Here is a 26,000-nt window from a genome sequence, read left to right on the forward strand (position 1 = left end):
CAGCAGAGGCAGCTTTAGCAGCAGCAGTTCCGGCAACAGGTGTGCTGATCTGCAGGGCCACAGTTGCCAGGCTCAGTTTGTCCTGCAGGAAAAGCCAGTGCCTCGCTCCAGAACTCAGAACAGCAGCCCGACGACCCAGGAAGCAACTTGACTGAGACCAAAATCATCCAAGATAACTGGGATTACACCAGGGAAGGGTCTCACTTGGTCACAAGCTGACTTGGATCCCTCAACAGACCAGAAATCTTAACCTCTTTGTTGATAGAGGATCTGGTTGTTATAATAACTACTCTGGCGTACATACTTGGGGCTGTTTTTGATTGAATGGGTACAGTGTTTAGTTAACTTTCAGAATCTACCTGTATTTTATTCCACTCAGCCTACTTGGATACTCCCATAGCAGGGAAACTCAACCTCTAGGAGCACCTTTCTAGATACTCTGAGAGTCTTAAGAGCCACACCTAACACCTTAAGCTCCTACCCTAAAAATATATAACATCAAATCAATTGATACGGTTAAGAATACACAGCTAGCTTGAAAATCCAAGCATTAACTTAATCCAAGATGCAAAAATAGATACATTATAACACAAGAAACACTAAAAAGCAAGACGATATAAATGCACCTAAAAGTATTAATGCATCAGAAATGTCCTCCAGTGAGAACAAGTTAGAATAAATGCCTGAGAAAGAGTTCAAAAGAATGATTGTAAATATGTTCAAAGAGGTCAAAGAACAAATCAAAAGAATCAAAGAAGAAATCAAAGAGGAAATCAAAGGAATCAAAGAAGACGCAGGACACCAATTTAATGAAATAAAGAAGGCAATACAAGACATAAATAAGGAAATAGAAATATTAAAGAAAAACCAGTCAGAATTACTAGCAATGAAGAACACAGCTAATGAAATAAATAACTCTGTAGAAAATCTCACCAGTAGAATGGATGAAGGAGAGGTCAGAATATCTAAGCTAGAAGACCAGGTGGCAGAACTAATACAGTCCAACAAAGAGAAAGACAAACTTATAGAAAAGTAGGAGTGGGAATTTCAAGATATTCAGGACACTATGAAAAGATCCAATATAAGAATTCAGGGCATAGTAAAAGGAGAAGAATTCCACTCCAAAGGCATAGTAGGCATCCTCAACAAAATCATAGAAGAAAATTTCCCCCAAATTGGGAAAGAGGTGCCAATGCAGATACAGGAAGCCTTTAGAACTCCAGCCAGACAAAACCTGGAAAGAACCTCTCCTGGCCATATTATAATCAAACTTCCTAACACACACACCAAAGAAAAAATATTGAAAGCAGTTAGAGAGAAAAATCAAGTTACCTACAAAAGCAAGCCCATCAGGATTACAGCAGATTATTCAACACAAACTTTTAAAGCCAGAAGGGCTTTTAGTGATATAATCCAAGTTCTGAAAGATAACAACTGTCAACCAAGGTTACTTTATCCTGCAAAGCTATACATTCAAATAGATGGAGAAATAAAGATATTCCATAACAAAAGCAGGTTAAAGGAGTATTTGAAGACAAAACCAGCTCTACAGAAAATACTTGATAGAATCCTCCATGCTGAAGAAAAGGAAAAGCATACATATAAGGAACCTAGAGAAAACATCAATACTCAAATACCAGTTAACACAAGAGAGCACAGGTAGAACCGCAACCACACACACACAAAAAAAAAGGCAAACATAAATACACACCTTTCAATAATATCTCTTAATATCAATGGCCTCAATGCCCCAACAAAAAGACAGAGGTTTGCAGACTGGGTTAAAAAGCAGGATCCTACAATTTGTTTTCTCCAAGAAACTCACCTTTCTACAAAGGATAGACATTATCTTAGGGTGAAAGGTTGGAAGACGGTGTTTCAAGCAAATGAGCGTAGAAAACAAGCAGGGGTTACAATCCTAATATCTGACAAGGTAGACTTTAGTCCAATGTTAGTCAAGATAGATAAGGAAGGTCACTTTATATTGATTAAGGGCACACTCCAACAGGAACATAGCAATCCTAAACATATATGCACCTAACATGGGGGCTCCCAAATTCATCAAACAAACACTATTAGAACTAAGGTCACAGATAACACCAAACACAGTGGTAGTGGGTGACTTTAACATCCCACTCTCATCAATTGACAGGTCATCCCGGGAAAAAATAAACAGAGAGGCATCTGGAATAAATGAGGTCATAGAAGGAATGGACCTAACAGATATATACAGGACATTTCATCCAAAGGCTACAGAATATACATTCTTTTCAGCAGCACATGGAACATTCTCTAAAATAGACCATCTATTAGGACACAAAGCAAATCTTAACAAATTGAGGAAAATTGAAATAATTCCTTGCATTCTATCTGACCACAATGGAATTAAACTACAAATCAGTAGCAAGAAAGGCTATAGAGCATACACAAAATCATGGAAACTAAACAATACAATACTAAATGATGAATGGGTCAATGAAGAAATCAAGAAGGAAATCAAAAAATATATAGAGTCCAACGATAATGAAAACATAACATATCAAATCTCTGGGACACAATGAAGGCAGTTCTAAGAGGTAAATTTATAGCCTTAAGTGCCTATATTAAGAAATTAGAAAGGTCGCAAGTAAACGACCTAATGCTTCGCCTTAAAGCCTTGGAAAAAGAAGAACAAGGCAGACCAAAAATCAGTAGACGGGAAGAAATAATAAAGATTAGGGCAGAAATTAATGAAATAGAAACAAAAAGAACAATCCAAAGAATTAATGAAACAAAGAGTTGGTTCTTTGAAAGGATAAACAAGATTGATAAACCCTTAGCAAATCTGACCAAAAGAAAGAGAGAAGAGACACAAATTAATAAAATCAGAGATGAACAAGGAAACATCACAACAGATTCCAGAGAAATTCAAAAAATCATAGGGACATACTATAAAAGCATATACTCCCCAAAATATGAAAATCTGAAAGAAATGGATGATTTCCTTGATCTATATGACCTACCTAAATTAAATCAAAATGAGATTAATCACTTAAATAGACCTATAACAAATATGGAGATCCGAACAGTTATCAATAATCTCCCAACTAAAAAGAGCCCAGGCCCGCACGGATTCACTGCTGAATTTTACCAGACTTTTAAGGAAGAGCTAACACCATTGCTTCTTAAGCTTTTCCAGGAAATAGGAAAAGAAGGAATTCTACCAAACTCCTTCTATGAGGCCAGCATCACCCTGATACCAAAACCAGGCAAAGATAGAACAAAAAAAGAAAATTACAGACCAATCTCCCTCATGAACATAGATGCAAAAATTCTCAACACAATATTGGCAAACAGAATACAAGAATATATCAAAAAGATCATTCACCCTGACCAAGTAGGCTTTATCCCAGAGATGCAGGGATGGTTCAACATACGCAAATCTATAAATGTAATACATTACATAAACGGGTTGAAGGACAAAAATCACATGATCATCTCATTAGACGCAGAGAAAGCATTTGACAAAATCCAACATCCCTTCATGATAAAAGTCCTACAGAGACTAGGAATAGAAGGAACATATCTCAATATAATAAAGGCTATTTATGACAAGCCTACAGCCAACATATTACTAAATGGAGAAAAACTGGAAGCTTTTCCACTAAAATCAGGAACAAGACAAGGGTGTCCACTGTCCCCACTTTTATTTAAGATAGTTTTGGAAGTCTTAGCCATAGCAATAAGGCAAGAGACACACATAAAAGGGATACAAATTGGAAAGGAAGAAATCAAGTTATCATTATTTGCAGATGACATGATTCTATACATAAAGGACCCTAAAGACTCTACTAGCAAGCTGTTAGAGCTGATCAAAACCTACAGCAATGTAGCAGGATACAAAATAAATGCACAGAAATCAGTAGCCTTCATATATGCTAACAACAAACACACAGAGGATGAAATCAGAAAATCACTCCCATTCACAATTGCATCAAAAAAAATAAAATACCTTGGAATAAACCTAACCAAGGAAGTAAAGAATCTATACAATGAGAACTTTAAAACACTCAAGCGAGAAATTGCAGAAGACACTAGAAAGTGGAGAAACATCCCTTGTTCCTGGATTGGAAGAATCAATATTGTGAAAATGGCAATCTTACCTAAAGCAATCTACACATTTAATGCAATCCCTATCAAAATTCCAAAGGCTTTCTTCATGGAAATAGAAAAAACAATCCATAAATTCATTTGGAATCACAAAAAACCTCGAATTTCTAAAATAATACTGAGCAACAAAAAAGAGGCTGGTGGTATCACCATACCTGATTTTAACCTATACTACAGAGCCATAGTAACAAAAACAGCGTGGTACTGGCACAAAAACAGACATGTAGATCAGTGGAACAGAATAGAGGACCCAGATGTAAGCCCAAGTAGCTATAGCCACCTGATATTTGATAAAAATGCCAAAAATACTCATTGGAGAAGAGACAGCCTCTTCAGTAAATGGTGTTTTGAAAACTGGATATATATCTGCAGAAGGATGAAAATAGATTCTTCTCTCTCGCCATGCACAAGAATTAAGTCCAAATGGATTAAAGACCTTAACATCAGACCGGAAACTCTGAAACTGCTAGAGGAAAAAGTAGGGGAAACCCTTCAACATATTGGTCTTGGCAAAGACTTTCTGAATACAACCCCAATTGCTCAGGCAATAAAACCACAGATTAATCACTGGGACCTCATGAAATTACAAAGATTTTGCACTGCAAAGGGCACAGTGAAAAAAGCAAAGTGGCAACCTACAGAATGGGAAAAAATCTTCACCAGCTATATATCTGATAGAGGATTAATATCTAGGATATATAAAGAACTCAAAAAGTTAAATAATAAGGAATCAAACAAGCCAATCAAAAAATGGGCTATATTCCCTCTCCCTCCCCTGCTCCCAACACCTCCTTCCTACTCCTCTCCCTCCTCTGCTCCCCACACCTCCTCCTCACCCTTCTCCCTCCCTTACTCCCCATGCCACATTTCCCCTCTCCCTCCCCTACATCCTATGCCTTATTTTCCCCTTCGCCCTTCCCTACTCCCCACGCCTCCTTCTCCCATGCTCACTACCGTACTCCACACATCTGCTGCTTCTCTTCCACCCCTATTCCCCATACCTCCTCCTTCTCTATTCCCCAAATGATGTTTTTGCTTTCAAAACAGATTTGTCAAGGGTTGTACTATAATTTAGCTGGCTGTTTTGGCTCAACTAAGACTAGATTCTGCTCTATTCCATGTAAAGTAACTGTCTCATTTCTGGCATCTTAAGTCCACTGCTTATAACAAAATTAACTCTTAAGACATATTCCCTACTTTAGGGTACAGCCTCATGCTTAAACAGTGGTCCTCATCTGAGAAAAATAATTTCAAGCTCTAGTTCTGTTTCCAATGTTCTCTGGGTAATTGGTACCCACACAGGTATCTGAACTAATCAAAAATGTTTTCACCCTTGGCACCCTCTTACCATCCATCAGATTTCTATCTGGGGAAACCCAGCAGCACAAAAGGGGAGACTCAGACAGGCTATGAAAGACTCTGGGCCCAGAAAGAGCTGCCAGGTAGAAGGCGAGGCTACCAATGCCTGTGGAGTTGAGCTCCCCACCAGCATTGATTGACATAGCCTCCAACAGAAGACCAGAACCACCGACAAGCAGGGAGAAAAGAAAGTCAGACCACTGAGTAGATGGAAGAAAACCAAAGTATCCTTCCACCCACTCTGGAGAGATGACTCAGCGGTTAAGGCACTTGACTGCCAAGCCAAATGACCAGAGTTCGATTCCCCAGTACCCAAGTAAAGCCAGATGCACTAAGTACAGTTGCAGGAGGCCCCCGTGTAGACATCCCCTCCCTCTTCCTCTCTCCTTCTTCTGTCTCTCAAATAAATAAAAATATCCCCCCCCCAAAAAAAAAGATTTTCAAAGATGAGTCGTTGAACTGCTTGGGAGCGGTCATGTTCGCTGGTACACTTGCTTGGTACGCTTTGTGTTCCGCCGCTGTGCGCACCAGGAGGATGGCCCACAAGCAGATTTACTACTCTAGCAAGTACTTTGATGGGCACTATGAGTACCGGCATGTCATGTTACCCAGAGAACTCTCTAAACAAGTACCTAAGACCCATCTCGTGTCTGAAGAGGAGTGGAGGAGACTTGGTGTCCAACAGAGTCTGGGATGGGTTCATTACAGGATTCATGAGTCAGAATCGCACATTCTTCTCTTTAGATGACCTCTTACACAAGAACTACAAAAATGAAGTACATCTTGGATCCTCAAATCTTTTTCCATTTGAATGTACATGTGTGTGTATATAAGGGTGTAGTATTCAGTGAATACTTGACAAATGTACAAATGATTCATCCATACCTGTGCATGAGCTGTATTCTTCACAGCAACAGAGCTCAGTAAATGCAACTGCAAGTAGGTTATTGTAAGGTGTTTAAGATAGTTTCTAGTCAGTTTTTCTCTTAATATAAGTGCCTGTTTGACTTTACCTGTTACTTTTGTTAAATAAAGTTTGTATGTTGCATTTAAAAAAAATGTTTTCAAACACAGGTGCTAAGACTTCATACTGTCTTATTTTTATTTTTCTAACACTTTCTAGGTTAAATTAATTGGTTGGTTGGTTTGTAAATTAATTGGTATTGTTTTCAAGACTGGTAACAGGTTCTGCCTGTATTTATAGCTATTAGATAGTTAAAGTATGAGATGCACCCACCTCTATGCCTCAGATATGGCTTATGCTGCCAAAGGAAAAAATTTTAAAAGGTTGGACAAAATGATTTTAAGAAGCTCTGTGCCATTCTTTAAATCTACTTCAATAATCAAATGTGCTCCCTATGTACATACATCCAGGCTGGTGTAACTTCCTTTCTAAGTGTGTTAATCACCTGTGTAGAAGCCAAAGCCAATTGGAATCATCGGAGCAAAAGGCGCCAATATTTTGTCCTGTGCTCCCAGGTCATGAGGCCACTGGAGATGATGGGACCCTGCTACACTGGCCCCTGGTAAATCATCTGTCTTCCTGAGCAGAGAGGATACGGAGACCCAAACGAAAATTAGTATACAGTGTGAAACAAGACAGCCACAATTGAGGAGCAGTCAGTCCTATTGCCTTCCCACAGAAGGGAAAACTACTTGGCCAGCATGGTCCTGACTCCTCCTAACAGACAGAAAACACCAGTAAGCTATGGGGCTACTCCTGGGTCCCTAAAGTCTCCTTTGGAGAGCCATTAGTGACCTCCAAAATTAATCCCTGATTAAATTTTGGCTATCTGCTTGGTCTTAAAACACTCAGAGAGAAATGTATAACCAAAGATAAAAAATACCTTAAATATATGAATGACCTATTATGTAATCAAGAGCTTTTTCAAGAGGGGAAACAAATAAGACCTTAAGACATTTTTCCCCACACGTAGTAGTTTTAATTCCATAATAAAGAATAAAACAACTATAGATGTCAAAAGGGTTATTTTCAAATCTAAAATATAAACTCTGAGACCAAAAATATATTTGTACAGCCTTTAATGACACCCAATGGCTCTCTATTATCAAGGTTAAATGTTCTTTGTGTTTCTGATAACTCTGCTAATATCTCATCTGTTTTACAAGCCACATGGAAACAGATTCAGGCCATGTCAAACACTACTGTGCCATTCAACGAACAGTTCTGGAAGAAAATCCCAGCCAGCTCATGCTCAGATGGTCCTGAGAAAATCCAACTCCATCTACCTGGGTTCCCTTGACCTCAAGAAGGACCAGTTTGCTGTGTACTCACTTCTCATTAACTCCTTACTTTCTTTATTGCCCAATAAAACTTTGCCTCACAAAAAAAAATGGGCTATGGAGCTAAATAGAGAGTTCTCAAAGGAAGAAATACGAATGGCATATAAGCATCTAAAAAAATGTTCTACGTCACTAGTCATCAGGGAAATGCAGATTAAAACTACATTGAGGTTCCATCTCACTCCTGTCAGATTGGCCACCATCATGAAAACAAATGATCATAAATGTTGGCGGGGATGTGGAAAAAAAGGAACCCTTCTGCACTGCTGGTGGGAATGCAATCTGGTCCAGCCATTGTGGAAAACAGTGTGGAGGTTCCTAAAACAGCTAGAGATTGATCTACCATATGACCCAGCTATAGCACTCCTAGGCATATATCCAAAAGACTCATCACATTTCCTTAGAAGTACGTGCTCAACCATGTTTATTGCTGCTCAATTTATAACAGCTGGGAAATGGAACCAGCCTAGATGTCCATCAACAGATGAGTGGATAATGAAGATGTGGCACATTTATACAATGGAGTTCTACTCAGCGGTAAAGAAAAATGAAGTTATGAAATTTGCAGAAAAATGGATGGACCTGGAAAGGATTATACTAAGTGAGGTAACCCAGGCCCAGAAAGCCAAGCGCCACATGTTCTCTCTCAGATGTGGATCCTAGCTACAGGTGACTGGGCTTCTGCTTGAGAATGAAAATACTTAGTAGCAGAGGCCAGTAAGTTAAAAAGGAGACATAAAGGGTGGAGAAAGGAAGGGGGGGAGAATACTTAATAGGTTGATATTGTATATATGTAATTACAATGATTGTAATGGGGAGGTAATATGATGGAGAATGGAATTTCAAATGGGAAAGTGTGGGGGTGGGGAGGGAGGGAATTACCATGGGATATATTTTATAATCATGGAAAATGTTAACAAAAATTAAAAATAAAAATAAAAATATTTTAATAAATAAAGGGTTGCTGTGGTTTCTAAAAAAAAAAAAAAGAATCATTAAGTGCTTTGAAACTGAGCTCCAGCCTTAGGTGAAGGGGGGTGGTTAGACTGCCTGCTAATCTACTATGGTAAAGCACCCTGGAAACAACTGGCTACAAAAGCAGCTCACAATTGTGTGCCCTCTACTGGAGGGGTGAAGAAACTTCACCATTATAGGCCTGGTACTGTGGCACTCCATAAAATTAGATACTATCAGAAGTCCACTGAACTTCTGGTTTGCAAACTGCCCTTCCAGCATCTGGTGCAAGAAATTGCTCAGGACTTCAACACAGATCTGCACATTCAACATGCAGCTATTGGTGCTTTGCAGGAAGCAAGTGAGGCCTATCTGGTTAACCTTTTTGAAGATACCATCCTGTGTGCTGTGCATGCCAAACATGTAACAATTATGCCAAAAGATACCCAGCTAGCATACTGCATACATGCAGAATGTGCTCTTAAGACTACTATGATGGGAAACATTTCATACTCCAAGAAATTTATTTTCTCTTCCTGTTATCAGTCATTCTGAATGTTAGATACTCTTTTCCATAGGGTCAGAAGCGTAGCTAAGCATATGATTATGAGTAGAAAGCTAAAGGACAGGAATCGGGTATTGGAAGTTTCTCCATTTTCGTTTGTGTGTTTGTTTTTAATATAAATGTGGGGATGTAAAGCACTAATGCAAGTCAGAATGTTTCAGTGAACAACTTTCAACACTTCAGCTTTATAAGAATTATAAACAAACCTGTTAAATTTTTCTGGACAATGCCAGCTTTTGAATTTTTTAAAGTAATTTCTTTGTTTGTTTGTTTGTTTGTTTTTCAAAGTAGGGTTTCACTCTAGGCCAGAATGACCTGGAATTCACTATGTAGTCCCAGGGTGACCTTGAACTCACAGGGATTCTCCTACCTCTGCCTCTGCCTCCTGAGTGCTGGGATTGAAGATGTGGGCCACCACGCCCAGCTTTTTTTTTTTTTTTTAAGGTAGGGTCTTCATGTAGCCCAAGCCTACTTGGGATTCACTATGTAGTCTCAGGCTGGCCTCGAACTCATGGCAATCCTCCTACCTCTGCCTCCTGAGTACTGGGATTAAAAGTGTGCTCAAAAAATAAAATAAAAAATGCTCCAACCACACATGGATAAAAGTAATTTCTTTCTTTTTCTTTTTTCTTTCTTTTTTTTGGTTTTTTTGAGGTAGTCTCAGTCTAGCCCAGGCTGACTTGGAATTTGCTATGTAGTCTCAGGGTGCTCATGGTGGTCCTCCTACCTCTGCCTCCCGAGTGCTGGGATTAAAGGCGTGCACCACCACGCCCAACCTAAAAGTAATTTCTTATGGACCACAACTAAATAGTATTTGTAGCATTTTTATCATAAAGTAGATTTCATCTATTTACTATACTTTTCTGAGTTATCCTACATGCAAGTACATGTTTTTTCTTTCATCTTATTTATTTGAGAGAGAGAAGAAGAAGAGAGAGGGAGGGAGGGAGGGAGAGAGTGGGCACACCTGGGCTTTCAGCCACTATAAAAGAACTCCAGATGTTTACACCACCTTGTGCATCTGGCTTACGTGGGACCTGGGGAATCGAACTGGGTCCTTTGGTTTTGCAGGCAAATGCCTTAGCTGTTAAGCCATCTCTCTAGCCCCTAGTACATGTTTTTAAGGTTGTTTGTCTTCTGTGTTGTTCCTGTAAGTTTGCTATTAAAATATGTTAAACTATAAAAAATTAAGTACTGTGACGTGTTAAGTAGTAGGAAACAAATCTGAAGAGATTAAAAGAAAAATATCATAAGTTTATACTTTATCCTGTAATCAGTGGGGAAACATTGAAGGATTTTAAGCAGTTTTCCTTTGGTTTTTCAAGGTAAGGTCTTACTCTAGCCCAGGCTGACCTGGAATTCACTCAATAATCTCAGGGTGGCCTTGAGCTCATGGCAGTCCTCCTACTTTGGCCTTCCAAGTGGTGGAATTAAAGGTACATGCCACCATGCCCAGCCAGCACACATTCTTATAAATATTTAGTCTAATCTAGTCTTTGTGCTAGGTATCAGAAATATAAGATAATGTAGAAAAAATATGATTTCCCTCAGAAGCAAGAGAGAGAGGAACATATTTCTGGATTTACATTTAACTCTTTGAATTTCCAGTAGCCCGAAAGGGAAAGACAAGTGCTACTTTTTGGTTAACATACTGAATCTGAGGAAGAAGACTCATGTTGAATATTCTCTGATATTTGTCTCTATTAGGATTTAATTTTTTTCTCACTTTGATAGCTGAGTATGTTCCACATAAACAATTAAAATTGAGTTGGGAACCTGGGGAGATGACTCAATGGGTAATGTGCTTGCCATGCAAACATTAGGACCTGACTTCAGATCCTTAACACCCATGTAAAAAATGGCAGACATAGAAGGTCTGTAATCCCACTGCTGGGGAAGTGGAGACAGGTGAATTCTTAGGGTTTATTGGCAAGCTGAATCAAGCTCTGGGTTTAGTGAAGAGATGCTGTCTCAAAAAACTAAGGTGAAAAGTGACTGAGAATGACACCCAACATCAACCTCTGGCCTCCACATGTATGTACACAGATGTGCATGAGCACCTGCATATATATGTGTGCTCACACATACATAAAAAAGTTAAAAATTGACAGTGTAATTTAACAATGTCCTAACCTTTAGAAAATTTAAGAAACATACCAGCATTGTTAATGTTCTTGATCTGATAAGATGAAGTTGATATTTTAGAAACATTGTAACAGAAATAAAATGTGTTTATTAGAAACCTAGACTCTGAAGCTATACTTGATAGATTCAAATCCCACACCAAATCATCACCAAAAAAAAAAAAAAAAAAAAGACATAAAAGCGGGGTGTGATGGCACACACCTTTAATCCCAGCTCTTGGGAGGCAGAAGTAGGATTGTTGTGATTCAAGGCCAGTCTGGGACTACAGCATGAGTTTCAGGTCAGCCTAGGTTAAAGTGAGACTTTACCTTGAAAAAAAAAAAAATGGAAGGGAGTAGGGTACTTAATAGGTTGATATTGTGTCTATGTACGTACAGTGATTGTGATGGAGAGGTAATATGATGGAGAATGGAATTTCAAAGGGGAAAGTGTGGGGGGGGTGGAGGGAATTAACATGGGATTTTTTTTATAATCATGGAAAATGCTAATAAAAATTAAAAAAAATAAAGATATGCAAAGTGTGCTTAAAAAATGGACCTAATAATTGAAGTAAACACATACTATAATGGTAAGGACTAAATGACACATTGTATATAGAAAGTCTTAAAAAGTACCTAGTCTAGGGCTGGAAGGATGGCTTAGTGGTTAAGGTGCTTGCCAGCAAAGCCAAAGGACTCAGGTTCAATTCCTCATTATCCATGTAAGCCAGATGCACAATGTGGTGCATCTGGAGTTCGTTTGCAGTAGCTGGAGACCCTGGTGTGCCAATTCTCTATCTACTTCTCTCTGTGTGTCTATCAAAATTTAAATAAAAACTTTTTTAAAATCTAGCCCAAAGCTCTGCAACAAACAAGAGCTGCCTGCAGGTTGTACACTGTGCTTGCAAGACCCAGCTTCGATGAGTCATCATCTATATTGGGGTGGGCTTTTCAGTAATACAGCTACCTTTGAGTCATCCATTGATCCTATAAGCAGCCCCTCACCATGCTCTGTAAGTAACCCCAATAAACTCATTGGTTCACCCAAAAAAAGTACCTAGCCCAAAGCATATGTCTGATTAGAAAATTATTTTTATTATTTTTTCTTAAAAGAAGAATGGGAGCCAGGTTAGGTGGCATATGCCTTTAATCCCAGGACTCAGGAAGCAGAAGTAGGGGGAATCACTGTGAGTTCAAGGCCACACTGAGACTACATAATGAATCCAGGTCAGCCTGGGCTAGAGGGAGACCCTACTCAAAAAATAAAAATTAAAAAAGGTAGGTTGGAGAGATGGCTTAGCATTTAAGGCACTTGCCTGCAAAGCCAAAGGACCCAGGTTCAATTCCCATAGTAACTATAAGCCATATACACAGGTGGCACATGCATCTGGAGTTTGTTTGCAGCAGCTGGAAGCCCTGGCGTGCCCATTCTCTCTTTATCTCTCTCGCTCTTTCAAGTAAATAAATTTTAAAAGTTAAAAAATATATACATTTTTTAAAGGGCTGGAGAAATGGCTTAGTGGGTAAGGTGCTTGCCTGTGAAGCCTAAGGACCCATGTTTACTACCCAGGTCACACATGCACATAAGGTGGCGCATGCTTCTGGAGTTCAGTTACAGTAGCTGTAAGCCCTGGCGGGCCAGTTTTCTCGCTGGCTCATTCTTGCTGTCATTCTAGCTCTTGCTCTCTCTCATTAAAAAGAAAAGGCCAGGGGTTAGAGAGATGGCTTAGCGGTTAAGCCCTTGCCTGTGAAGCTAAGGATCCCAGTTCAAGGCTCAATTCCCCAGGACCCACATAAGCCAGATGCACAAGGTGGCGCATGCATCTGGAGTTCGTTTGCAGTGACTGGAGGCCCTGGTGTGCCATTCTCTCTCTCTCTCTGTGTCTCTCTCTCTCTCTCTCTGTCTCTCCCCCTCCCTCCCTCTCCCTCTTTCTCTGTCTGTCACTCTCAAATTAAAAAGAAAAAAGAAAAGAAAAGGCCAGTCTGTTGGGATTGCTTCAGCAACAACAACAAAAGCAAAAAAAGACGATGACAACGACAAAGGGAATGTAGCTCAGTGGTGTCCCTTAGTTTTAACCTAGTGCTAGGGTCTAGAGGGGAGGTACAAACACTTGGCTGTATTTGAAAAGTATATTGATTTGCAAGCAACACTGTAAGTTATTTTTTTCTAAATTTTTATGTGTACATAGGATTGTGGTATGTGTGTGTGTGTGGTGTATGCATATATGTGTGCTGATGTGGTGTCCCATGTTCTCACGTGAAATGCCCTGTGGGTTCATCTGCGGCAGCAGGAGTAGAATATCAGGTGTCCCTCTCCATCACTCACCAACCCACTTTTTTTTTTTGTAATGGCATCACTTATTGATTCCAGAGCTTGCCATTTGTCAGCTTGTGATTCTTTTGTCTCCCTACATTACTGGAGTTATAGACATGCATTGCCATGAACAGCTACTTTACATGAATTCTAGAGATTTGAACTCAGAAGGTCTCAGGACCCCACAGGCCCTCATGCTTGTGCAGAAAGCATACTTAACCACTGAGCCATCTCTCCAGCCATATTATCCCTAATTTTTAAAACCCAAGATGTTTAAAAAATTGTGGTCATTTAAAGTTTTGTTCTCATGACTATAATCATACAATAAAATTGGGACAAATTACATAACTATTCTGAATATCTTTTTCATCAGTAAAATGGTTATTTCTTTTTTAAAAAATTTTTTTTGTTATTATTTTATTTATTTTAGAGCGACAGACAGAGAGAGAGAAGCAGAGATAGAGAGAGAGAATGGGCGCACCAGGGCCTCCAGCCACTGCAAACGAACTCCAGACACATGCGCCCCCTTGTGCATCTGGCTAACGTGGGTCCTGGGGAGTCAAGCCTCGAACCAGGGTCCTTAGGCTTCACAGGCAAGCGCTTAACCGCTAAGCCACCTCTCCAGCCCTAAATGGTTATTTCTTATTGATTATTTCTCTATTATTTGATTCTGGGCATAAATCTCTTTCTTATAAACTAGAATATAAGTTCTAGAGGAGGAAATGCAAAAGCTTCTATATTTAATGATTTAACAACCTAGATACCAGGAAGTTCAATGTGTGATATTTGAGCTAACAATAAAAAATAATAGCTGAGCATGACAACACATGCCTGTATTCCCAGCACTCAGGAGACCAGGGTAGGAAAATCGCTGTAAATTTCAGGCCAGCCTGAGACTTCATCTTGAATTCCAGGTTAGCCTGGGCTATAGGGAGACCCTACCTCAAAAAAGAAAGAAAGAGAGAGAGCGAGGAAAGGAGAGAGAGGGAGAAAGAAAGAAAGAAAGAGAGAGAGAGAGAGAGAGAAAGAAAGAAAGAAAGAAAAGAAAGAAAGAAAAGAAAGAAAGAGAAAGAAAGAAAGAAAGAAAGAAAGAAAGAAAGAAAGAAAGAAAGGAAGGAGGGAGGGAGGGAGGGAGGGAGGGAGGGAGGGAGGGAGGGAGGGAGGGGGGAGGGAGGGAGGGAGGGAGGGAGGGAAGGAGGAAGGGAGGGAGGGAACAAAGAAAGAAAGAAAAAAGAATATAGATTTCCTTACTTGGAAGAGAAATCTCACATGTATGTACACACACTGCATTGTATATATATTCTTAGTATTATATTATATATTTGTAGATTTAAAAGGAAAAGTGACTCCTAGTGCTTTCCATTTAATCCAAGTTGAGTTCAGTCTGCCCTGGATTCCCCAGCCTTCTTAATACCAGGAAAGAAAATTACTAAGTGAAAATTTCAGACAACTTTCATCGTCTCTTGTGAGATTCAGTGTAGAAGGTAGGAGAATCAGAACTGTTTTGAATATGTGTTATGCATGGATTTTTAACCAATTTCTTGCTGATCTTGAGAGTATTTGATATATATTTCAGCATGGCACAATCTAACTAAAACCACCTGCAATTATTTGGTAGTTAGAAGCCATTTTTTAAAAATATTAATTAAGCCAAGCATTGTGGCATACACCTTTAATGCCAGCACTCAAAAGGCAGAGGTAGTAGTGCCCTTCATGGCCAACCTGAACTAGAGTGACTTCTAGGTCAGCCTGGGCTGGAGTAAGACCCTGCCTCAAACAAAACAATATGAGAAATGTATTTATCTGAAAGGAAAAACATTGTTGCTCACTTCTGCATTCACTAGGCTAGCTGTCAGTATGCTGAGATTATAGAAGGCCATCATGGCCTTAGGCTATTTTTCAATATAATTAGAGACTTATCAACCAAATTAAATATCTAGACTTTTGACATACTGATTTGAAGAAACTTCCTGTTGTTTCAAAGTCAGTTACAGAAATATGAATACTGGATAGTGTTAGCACATAATTATTACTAATTTTGTTTGTTTGCTTGTTTGTTGAGGTAAGGTCGCACTATATAGGTCAGGGTGACCTGGAACTTGCTATGTAGCCCAGGTTGCTTTGAACTTGTTCTCCTCTTGCCCTAGCCTCACAAATACTGGTATTATAATAATGTTCCACCACTCTTAGCTAGTTCTTATATTTTAGACAGGAACGCAATGATATTTACCAATGAGATTATATTTCTGGGATTTGTTTCAATGTAATCAATGGCACATTTGGATAATATTGAGATTGGGAGTTGCAATGAGGTAAAGATTAAATTTATCTTGTACTATAATTGTTGAAGCTTAATGATAGGTTATTTGCTGCTTTCTGTATAATTTTATTTTAAAGATTTGTTTATTTATTTATTGGAGTGAGAGAGAGATTGAGGTGGGAAAGGAGGGAGGCAGAGAAAGAGATTGGGCACACCAGGGCCTCCAGCTACCATAAACAAGCTGCAGGCATATGCACCATCTTGTGTATCCAACTTCTGTGGGTACTGGGGAATCAAACCTGGGTCCTTACGCTTCTCAGTTAAGTGTATTAACCACTAAACCAACTCTCTAGCCCCTGTGTGTATAATTTTTGTTTATCTACTATTTAAAAAAATATTTTATTTGCAAGCAGAGAGAAACAGGCACAGAGAGAAGAGCAAGAGACAGGAGAGAATGGGCATGCCAGGGCCTGCAGCAGCTGCAGATGAACGCCAGATGCATGTGGCACTTTATTCATCTGGCTTTACATAGGTAGTAGAGACTCAAACCTGGGTTATTAGGCTTTGCAGGCAAGCACCTTAACCACTGAGCTATCTCTCCAGCCCTTGTTGATCCATTTTTTTTAATGTCTAAATGAAAGTAAAAAGTAAAAGGTCAGAACACAAAGTGGGTACTCATTAAATACATGATGGATTTTTTTTAGAAAAGTAAAACTCAGGGTGCTGTATGTTTTATTAAATTAGTAAATTACTGATGAACATATTTATAGCAGACATGTTTGCAATGAGAAACAGTACATTGAACTTATTCTATGTAGCTTTAGTCTCAGAAATAATTGTTTTTAAAAATGTGTCTACGATGGAGGATTGGCTTAATGGTTAAGGCATTTGCCTGCAAAGCCTAAGGACCCAGGTTTGATACCCCAGTACCCACATAAGCCAGATGCACAAGGGGGGGGAACATATGCATCTGGAGTTAGTTTGCAGTGGCTAGAAGCCCTAGCATGCCCATTCTTACTCCCTCTCTCTCTCAATTAAATTTAAATTTTTTAAATGTTTTTAGAACTGAATATGGTAGCTCATACCTAATTTCAGCACTCAGTATGCTGAGGCAGGAGGATCTCATATTCAAAACTAGCCTGAACTACATAGTGAGATCTTAGAAAAAAAGTCATAAAGCAAGGAGAACATTTGAAATTGACTTTCAGTATATTTATATAAATATATATAAATATATATATTTATATTTGAGAGAGAGAGAAAGAGGCAGATAGAGATTGGGCACACCAGGGCCTTCACCTGTTGCAAACAAACTTCAGATGAATGCATCACCTTGTGCATCTGACTTACATGGGTCCTGGAGAATCAAACCCAGGTCCTTTAGCTTTGCAGGCAACTGCCTTAACCACTAAGCCACCTCTCCAGCCCAATTTTTCAAGTTTATTCTAATGTATAGAAAGGCAAAGAAACCCCCAACAAGAATACTTCCAGAGACCCACTCAAAATTTTCTGAGGCCCTTTAGAGAGGCTTAGCCCTGGAGCTTGAGCTCTATAGCATAACAGGTGATGGAGCTCAGGCATTTATCCAGCTCAAGTGAGCATGCTCCCAGAAACACCATCAGCCTTAGCTAAAGCTTCTAGGGCACTATGTTGATTAGCTTTTAAAAAATATTTGGGGGGCTGGAGAGATGGTTTAGTGGTTAACGTGCTTGCCTGCAAAGCCAAAGGACCTTGGTTCAAGTCGCCAGGACCCATGTAAGCCAGATGCACAAGGTGGCACATGTGTCTGGAGTTTGCAGTGGCTGAAGGCGCTGGCACACCCATTCTCTCTCTTTCTCACTCTCTCTCTCCATGTGTCTTTCTCTCTCAAATAAATAAATTATATATACATATATATATGTATATGTATATGTGTGTGTATATATATATATACATACATACATACATACACACACACATATATATACACACATATATGTATATATATAAAATATTTGGGGGAGCTGGGCATGGTGGCACACACCTCTAATCCCGGCACTTGAGAGGCAGAGGTAGGAGGATTGCCATGAGTTCAAGGATACCCTGAGAATACAGAGTGAATTCCAGATCAGCCTGGGCTAGAGTGAGACCCTACCTCAGAAAAAGAAAAGAAAATATTTGGGGGTTTGGAGAAATGGCTTAGCAATTAAGGCACCTGCCAGCAAAGCCTAAAGACCCATGTTCAACTCCCCAGATCCCATGTAAGCCAGATGCACAAGGATGCATGTGCAAGGTTGTCCATGCACACCCTGTGGCACACATGTCTGGAGTTCGATTGCAGTAGCTGGAGGCCCTGGTGCACCAATTCTTTCTCTTTCTCATTAAAAAAAAAAAAAAAAAAAAGATTTGGGGACTAGAATGAGGGCTTAGTGGTTAAGGCCCTTGCCTGAGAAGCCTAAGGACTTATGTTAGACTCTCCATGCCCCATGTAAGCCAGATGCACAAGGTGACACAGGCACACAAGGTTGCAAATGCACATAAAATGGCAAATACATCTGGAGTTCGATTGCAGTGGCTGGCAGCCCTGATGCACCAATTCTCTCTCCCTCTCCCTCTCTCTCTCTCTCTCTCTCTCTCTCTCTCTCTCTCTCTCTCTCTCTCTCTCACACACACACACACACACACACACACAATATTTTTTAAAAAAAATTTTGTGCCAGGCATGATGGCACATACCTTTTTAAAAAAATATTTTATTGTATTTATTTATTTGACAGAGAAAGAGGGAGAGAGGGAATAGGCGTGCCAGGGCCTCCAGCCACTGCAAACGAACTCCAGACGCGTGTGCCCCCTTGTGCATCTGGCTAACGTGGGTCCTGAGGGATCAAACCTGGGTCCTTTGGCTTTGCAGGAAAACGCCTTAACCGCTAAGCCATCCCTCCAGCCCAGCACATACCTTTAATCCCAGCACTTGGGAGACAGAGGTAGGAGAATTGCTGTGAGTTTGAAGCCAGCCTGAAACCACATGGTGAATTCCATGTCATCCTGGGCTACAGCAAGACTGTACCTCAAAATACATATATATTGGGGGCTGGAGAGATGGCTTAGCAGTTAAGGTGCTTGCCTGCAATGCCTAGTTACCCAGATTTGATTGCCCAGTGCCCACATAAAAGCAGATTCATAAGGTTGTACATGTCTCTGGAGTTTGCAGTGGCTGACGCATCTCCCTCCCTCCCTCCCTCTCCCTCTCCCTCTCCCTCTCCCTCTCCCTCTCTCTCTCTCCCCACCCCCCATCTCTCTAACAAGTAAATAATTTTCTTTTTTGGTTTTTCGAGGTAGGATCTCATTCTAGCCCAGGCTGACCTGGAACTCACTATGGAGACTCAGGGTGGCCCCGAACTCATGGCAATCCTCCTACCTCTGCCTCCCGAGTGCTGGGATTAAAGGTGTGTGCCAGCACGCCTGGCATATATATATATATTTTTTAATTGCAGAAAGTTTCTTGGTTGTCTTAACATTGACCTACTATGAAGACAGCTGGAATATAAATTGATATTTGACATTTTGACTCTAATTCTAGCTTAACCTAGAAGGTTTAGATCATTACTAATGATGTAAAAATTAAACTGGTGAAGCACGTATGCTTGTATTCTTTTTTAATATGAGAGAGAAAAAGAGAATGGGCATGCTAGGGCCTCTAGCCACTGCAAACAAATTCCACACGCATGTGCCACCTAATTCATCTGGCTTACGTGGGTCCTGGGGAATTAAACCTGGGTCTTTAGGCTTTGAAAGCAAGCACCTTAACTGCTAAGCCATCTCTTCAGCCCTGTATTTATCTTTTAGACTTGGGCTTGAAGCCTAAACTTGTCCACATTGACAGCTATATCTTATTTGACATTTTAATGTAGCTCTTCTATGAAGGAAGTGTTTTCATCAGAATTTGTCATTTCTCAAGAATGTACTAAATACTCCTGAGTGACCTGAGGGAAAATAAGAACATAATTTCTTTCTTTCTTTTTTCCATGAGAGAGAGAGGGGGAAGGAGGGAGAGAAATGGCAAGCCAGAGCCTCCAGCCACTGCCTTTGAACTCCAGATGCATGTGCCACGTAGTGTGCATGTGTGACTCTGCGCACTTGTGTCATCTTGTGTGCCTGGCTTACGTGGGACCTGGACAGTGGAATATGGGTCCTTAGGCTTCGCAGGCAAATGCCTTAACCACCAAGCCATCTCTCCAGCTCTTTTTTTTTCTTTAATGGATATGTGAGGGCCTCCTAGCCACTGCAAACAAACTCCAGACACATGTGCCACCTTGTTCATTTGGCTTTACATGAATACTTGGAGTTGAACCTGGGTCCTTTGGCTTTGCTGGCAGGCGCCTTAACTGCTAAGCCATCTCTCACTTTCTTGCCACCTAGTTTTCAACCACTATGAAACTTGGTCATAGGGGACGTAGTTTCTGATAACTTTGATATGGAGACCTATCAACAAAAGCTACATAAAACAATAATAATAAATTTTTAATAAATTTAAAACTTTCACAGTTTTAGAAAATACTCTTGAGAGATATGATAAGAATTATAATCACTTTACTGAGAAGGAAGCTAAGGCTCAAAGTTGTAACCTGAGTGACCCACTAAATAACACATTTGGCTGCCTTATAGCTACTATAATGTGCTGTCAGCTGTCTTACTATGCTGAGCATGCCTTCTGAGAGAACTGCAACCTGAAGTTTCCTTCCATAGTGCTTAGGTGAAAGTATCATACTCTATGCATACTTAGTCCTATTTGAATGTAACTTGTTGGGCTGGGGAGATGGCTTAGAATTAAGGGTGCTTGAATGTAACTTGTTGATTTTGTTTTAAACAAGCGGCAGCAAATATTTTTATTTATTTATGAGAGAGCGTATGGGTATGCCAGGGCATCTTGCCACTGCAAATGAATTTCAGACACAGGTTCCACTTTGCACATCTGGTTTTTAGATGGGTACTGGGTAATTGAATCTGGATAGGTAGGCTTTACAAGTAAGTGCCTTAGCCATTAGCCATCTCCCCAGGCTTGTTATTTTTAATTTTTGCTAAGTCCTCCATTATACTTAAACATATATACCTAGAGCTGGGAAAATGGCTTAGCAGTTAAGGTGTTTGCCTACGAAGCCTAAGGACCCCAGTTGGATTCCTCAGGGCCCACATAAGCCAGATGCACAAAGGGCACATGTGTCTGGAGTTCATTTGCAGTGGCTGCAGCCTTTGGCATGCCCATTCTCTCTTTCTCTCTATCTACCTCTTTCTTTCTCTCAAATAAATAAATAAAATATTTAAATAGATAGAGTGGCATTGCTTATTCTTCTTCTTCTTATTATTATTATTATTATTATTATTGTTATTGCTGAGATAACACACCTCACCAGAAGTGGCTTATGGAATGAAAGGGTTTATTTCAGTTTTGAGAAGTTTCATCAGGGTGTGGAGCAGAAAACCAGATGTCACATCTTGTCATATCAACAGGGAGGAAGCAACAAGAATGAGCTAGCTAGCACTAGCAAGCAGGGCTGGACTGTAAAATCCCAAGGCCCACCCCCAGTGACATATCTCCAGCAAGGCTGTGCCTCCCAAGGATCCATCAGATAGGGAATAAGTATGAGGCTTAAACACATGAGGCTGTGGGGGACATTTCACACTCAAACCACCACACCTGAAAACTGAACTTAGCAAATTTATCTAACTTAAATTAACCATAATTGTTTGAAACTTGAACTTTGGACATTTTCTGTTTTGTTTTATTCACCTTTTTACTATTTTGCAAAAATTCTTCCAACAAGTAAAGATTATTTAAAATTGTTTCCTGTTCACATTGTACAGTCTAATCTGACAGAAAAGCCTGAAATTAGCCTCAGCTTTTTTCTTTTCTCTATATAATGGTTTGCTACTTACATGTTTGTGACTCTTTTTTTAAGGAAAAGGACAATGTTGCTCATTTTTTTAGAGGTAATGTGATACAATGAAAAGAAAATGAACCAGGCATGGTGGTGGTAGACACCTTTAGTCCCAGCACTCAGGAGGCAGAGGTAAGAGGATTGCTGTTAGTTCAAGGCCACCCTAAGATTACATAGTGAATTCCAAGTCAGCCTGGGCTAGAGTGAGACCCTACCTTGAAAAACCAAACAAAGGAAATGAACTATGATATCAATTAGAGCTAATTCTAAACCCTAGGTCTGTCACTTAGTAGGATCTAAATAAATTAAGCTTTCTAAACCTGCATTTATACATCTTTAAAATAAGGAAAATAACACTGACTTCCTATGGTTTTGTAATGAGATGTTAAATATACACAATACACTTGTGATACACAGTAGGTGTCTACCAAATATTTGATATTCTTCTTTCACTATCTTTTTAAGTTCCGTTTTATTTACTTATTTAAGAGATAAAAGAGGCAGATAGAGAGGAGAGAATGGGTACATCAGGGCCTTCAGGCACTGCAAACTAACTCCAGATGCATGTGTCACCTTGTGCATCTGGCTTATGTAGGTGCTAGGGAATTGAATCTGGGTACTTAGGCTTTGCAGGCTAGCACCTTAGCCTCTAAGCCATTTTTCCAGCCCCTGTAAGGATAGTAAACATCCTTAGTCCTTATAGTGGTTAGAATCAGATGTCCCCCATAAACTGATGTGTTTTGAATGCTTGGTCTCCAGCTGGTGGCAATTTGGGAAGTAGAGCCTTGCTAGAGGAGGTGTGTTGTTGAGTTTATAGCCAGCTCCCCCTTGCTAGAATTTGACTCACTGTCCTGCTGCTATTGTCTATCTGATGTTGGCAAGAAGGTGATGACCCTCTTCTGTTCTTTACCCTGCCATCAATTTCCCCTTGAGACAGTAAACCAAAATAAACCCATTCCTTCCATCAGCTGCTGTCAAGTATTTTGTCCCAGCAACAAGAACATAATTGCAACAGGCTTACATTTAAAAGTCTCCATAAGCTTTTGTTGAATGACTGAAGTAAGTAGATGAATGCATGTTCTTGTTTAAAAAGGCTCATTGGGGGCACACACATTTGGAGTTTGTTTGCAATGGCTGTAAGGCCCTGGTGTGCCCATATTCTTTCTTTCTCTCTCTCTCTCTCAAATAAATAAATAAAAATAAATATTGTAGAAAGGCTCATTAAGGAGGCTAGAAAGATGGATCAGCAGTTAAATTCTTTCCTGCAAAACCTAATGACCTGGACTCATTCTCCAGTATCCACATAAAGCCAGATGCACAAGGTGGCACATACATCTTGAGTTTGCAGTGGCTAGAGGCCCTAGTGTGCCCATTCTCTGTATCTGCCTCTTTTTCTCTCTCAAATAAAATTATCTTAAAAAAAAAAAAAAAGGACTCATTTAGAGCTGGAGCAATTGCTTAGCAGTTAAGGCACTAGCCTGTGAAGGTTAAGAACTCATGTTTGAATCTCCAGATCCCATGTAAGCCAGACACACAGTAATGCAAATGCACAATGTCGCACATGCGCACAAGGGATGCATGTGTCTGGAGTTCATTTGCAGCAGCTGACGTTCTGTCTCTCTCCCTCTTTCTCACTCTCCCAAAATAAATAAATTAAAAGACTCATTTAGCTGGATATGGTGGCACATGCCTTTAATCCCAGCACTGGGAAGCAGAGGTAGAAGGATCACCCTGAGACTACATAGTGAATTCCAGACTAGCCTGAGATAGAGTGAGACCCTACCTTGAAAAAAAAAAAAAACCAAAGACTCATTTAAAGTAAAGAATAAGCAAATAATATTATAGAATGGATTTGCTATTTAATTCAATTTAGTTGTAATCTAAAGATGCATTCTTGCCTCTGTAGGTGTGTGTGTCTGTGCGCATGCATGTGCATCTGTTTGTGTGTGTATAGGCCAGAGATTGACATTAGGTATCTTTCCTAAATGCTCTCTGCCTTACTTACTGAAGCAGGGTCTCACACCTGACCCAGAGCTTGTGATTTGGCTTGTCTAGCTAGTCAGCTTGCCCTGAGAATCTTCTGTCTCCACCACCTGCATACAGCCATCAGGCCCATGGGGATTTTGTGTATGTGGTGGCTATCCAAACCCTAGTCTTTCATGGCAAGCACTTTATTTACTGAGCCATCTCCCCGCCCCTTAAAATGCATTGTTTTCCTACATTTCAAAGTTACTGGTGCTATGTGCCTAGTTAGTAGAAATGCAATATCACATAGTTTCATTGCCCAAGTTCTCCCATAACTGAAAAGGTTTCTTGCCTTTTAGATATTCCTTATGGTCACCATTTTTTGAATTATATATGCTTTTGTTGTTGTTTTGGTGTTTTGAGGTAAAGTCTCACTCTAGGCCAGGCTGACCTAGATTCACCACTATGTAGTCTCAGGGTGGCCTCAAACTCACAGCCATCCTCCTACCTCTGCCTCCCAAGTGTTAGGATTAAAGGCATGTGCCATGATGCCCTGCAAATTGTGTGTTTACTTATTTATTTATTTTTATTGTTTTGGTTTTCCAAGGTAGGGCTTCACTCTAGCCAAGGCTGAACTGGAGTTCACTATGAAGTCTCAGGGTGGCCTTGAACTCATGGCAATCCTCCTACCTCTGCCTCCCAAGAGCTAGGATTAAAGGCATGTGCCAACATACCCTGCTATTTTTACTTTTTTAATTCTATGTTTTTGAAGAAGAAATGTCTTTACTTGTTCTTCCTTCTGTCCGTCCTCATGGAATTATTTTGTTTTCTTTTTCATTTACAGGACTTACCTTTCTCTAGATTCTACTTGGTCTTATTTGTGGACTTGTCTTGCCTTCAACCTTGAATTCAAATCAACTACAGGGGTGCCTAATTTTGTTGAGTTTCTTTATTAACCATCTTGAGGCTGTGATGAAACCTATGAACTGTCATTCTCCCAGAAAAATGTACATATGTACTAAAGTTTTTTTTTGCATTGTTTTGTTTTTCCAGGTAGGGTCTCACTCTAGCCCAGGCTGACCTGGAATTCACTATGTAGTCTCAGGGTGGCCTTGAACTCATGGTGATCCTCCTACCTCTGCCTCCTGAGTGCTGGGATTAAAGGCATGCGCCACCACACCCAGCCAAAGTTTTTATATTAGTTCAAGGAATTCATGGATTCTAGGGCAAGGACATTTTTTTCTAGATTTTATATTCCTTCAGAATAATACCTGAGTTTTATTGACCAACATTTGTGTCTGAGGCAGAGCATATATAGAAAATACTTAATAAGTGGTGAATTGATTATTAATCCTTTGTTTCCTACTACAGTATCTCTAAGCAGGATGTTTTTTTTCTTTTTGCTTCCTTAGGCTTCCATCTGAGCGGCACAGTAACTGAGCCAGCCACAGCTTCTGAACCAACAGTGACTTACAAAGTTGCAATCAGTTTTGATCGATGCAAAATCACTTCAGTGACATGTGGCTGTGGAAATAAGGACATATTCTATTGTGCTCATGTGGTAGCACTCTCACTCTACAGGATCCGTAAACCAGACCAAGTCAAACTACGTCTTCCTATCTCAGAAACCCTTTTCCAGATGAATAGGGACCAGCTACAGAAGTTTATTCAGTATTTAATTACAGCACACCACACTGAAGTTCTTCCTACTGCACAAAAACTGGCAGATGAGATTCTGTCCTCCAACTCAGAAATCAACCAAGTGAATGGTAATTATACAACATTTTCCTTGCTAAAAATGGCCTTGTTCTCAACCACTGTTACCAAAGCAACCCTCTTCCCTCTACTGTGTTGCGTTATTGCATTTTAAGAGGTTGGAACTTTTCTACGATTGTACCAGTTTAACCTAAATCAATTCATTCTACCCAAACTACTGTATGTTTAACTCTTAGTTTCTTAGAGTAATTCAGTTCTACTCCATAGAAGTATTGGCATGGGGTGTTGACTGTTTCTCAGCTTTGTTGACAGATATACAGCTGTAATCACTATTTAATAATTCATATAGTTTTACTCTTAATTTCATATAGTTTTC

General features: G+C 39.8%; 2 protein-coding genes across 2 annotated transcripts in view; both read left to right on the forward strand.

Annotated features, from left to right (window-relative positions):
• Nucleotides 1-26,000, forward strand: part of Zswim5 (zinc finger SWIM-type containing 5) — a 188,695-nt gene that overhangs the window by 109,439 nt on the left and 53,256 nt on the right. The window contains exon 2 of the mRNA XM_045149577.1: nt 25,321-25,677. Coding sequence (XP_045005512.1) covers nt 25,321-25,677 — 357 coding nt within the window. The remainder of the gene's footprint in view (nt 1-25,320; nt 25,678-26,000) is intronic.
• Nucleotides 6,044-6,256, forward strand: LOC123460743 (cyclin-dependent kinases regulatory subunit 2-like). Its single transcript, XM_045149578.1, has one exon. It carries the CDS (start codon nt 6,044-6,046, stop codon nt 6,254-6,256), a length of 213 nt encoding a protein of 70 aa, XP_045005513.1.

Source organism: Jaculus jaculus, chromosome 5 (genome assembly GCF_020740685.1).
Source record: "Jaculus jaculus isolate mJacJac1 chromosome 5, mJacJac1.mat.Y.cur, whole genome shotgun sequence".
Taxonomy (NCBI): domain Eukaryota; kingdom Metazoa; phylum Chordata; class Mammalia; order Rodentia; family Dipodidae; genus Jaculus; species Jaculus jaculus.

What these genes read in the sequence shown, in the direction of transcription:
- LOC123460743 (XM_045149578.1), top strand. Translation starts at nt 6,044, where the DNA reads ATGGCCCACAAGCAGATTTACTACTCTAGCAAGTACTTTGATGGGCAC.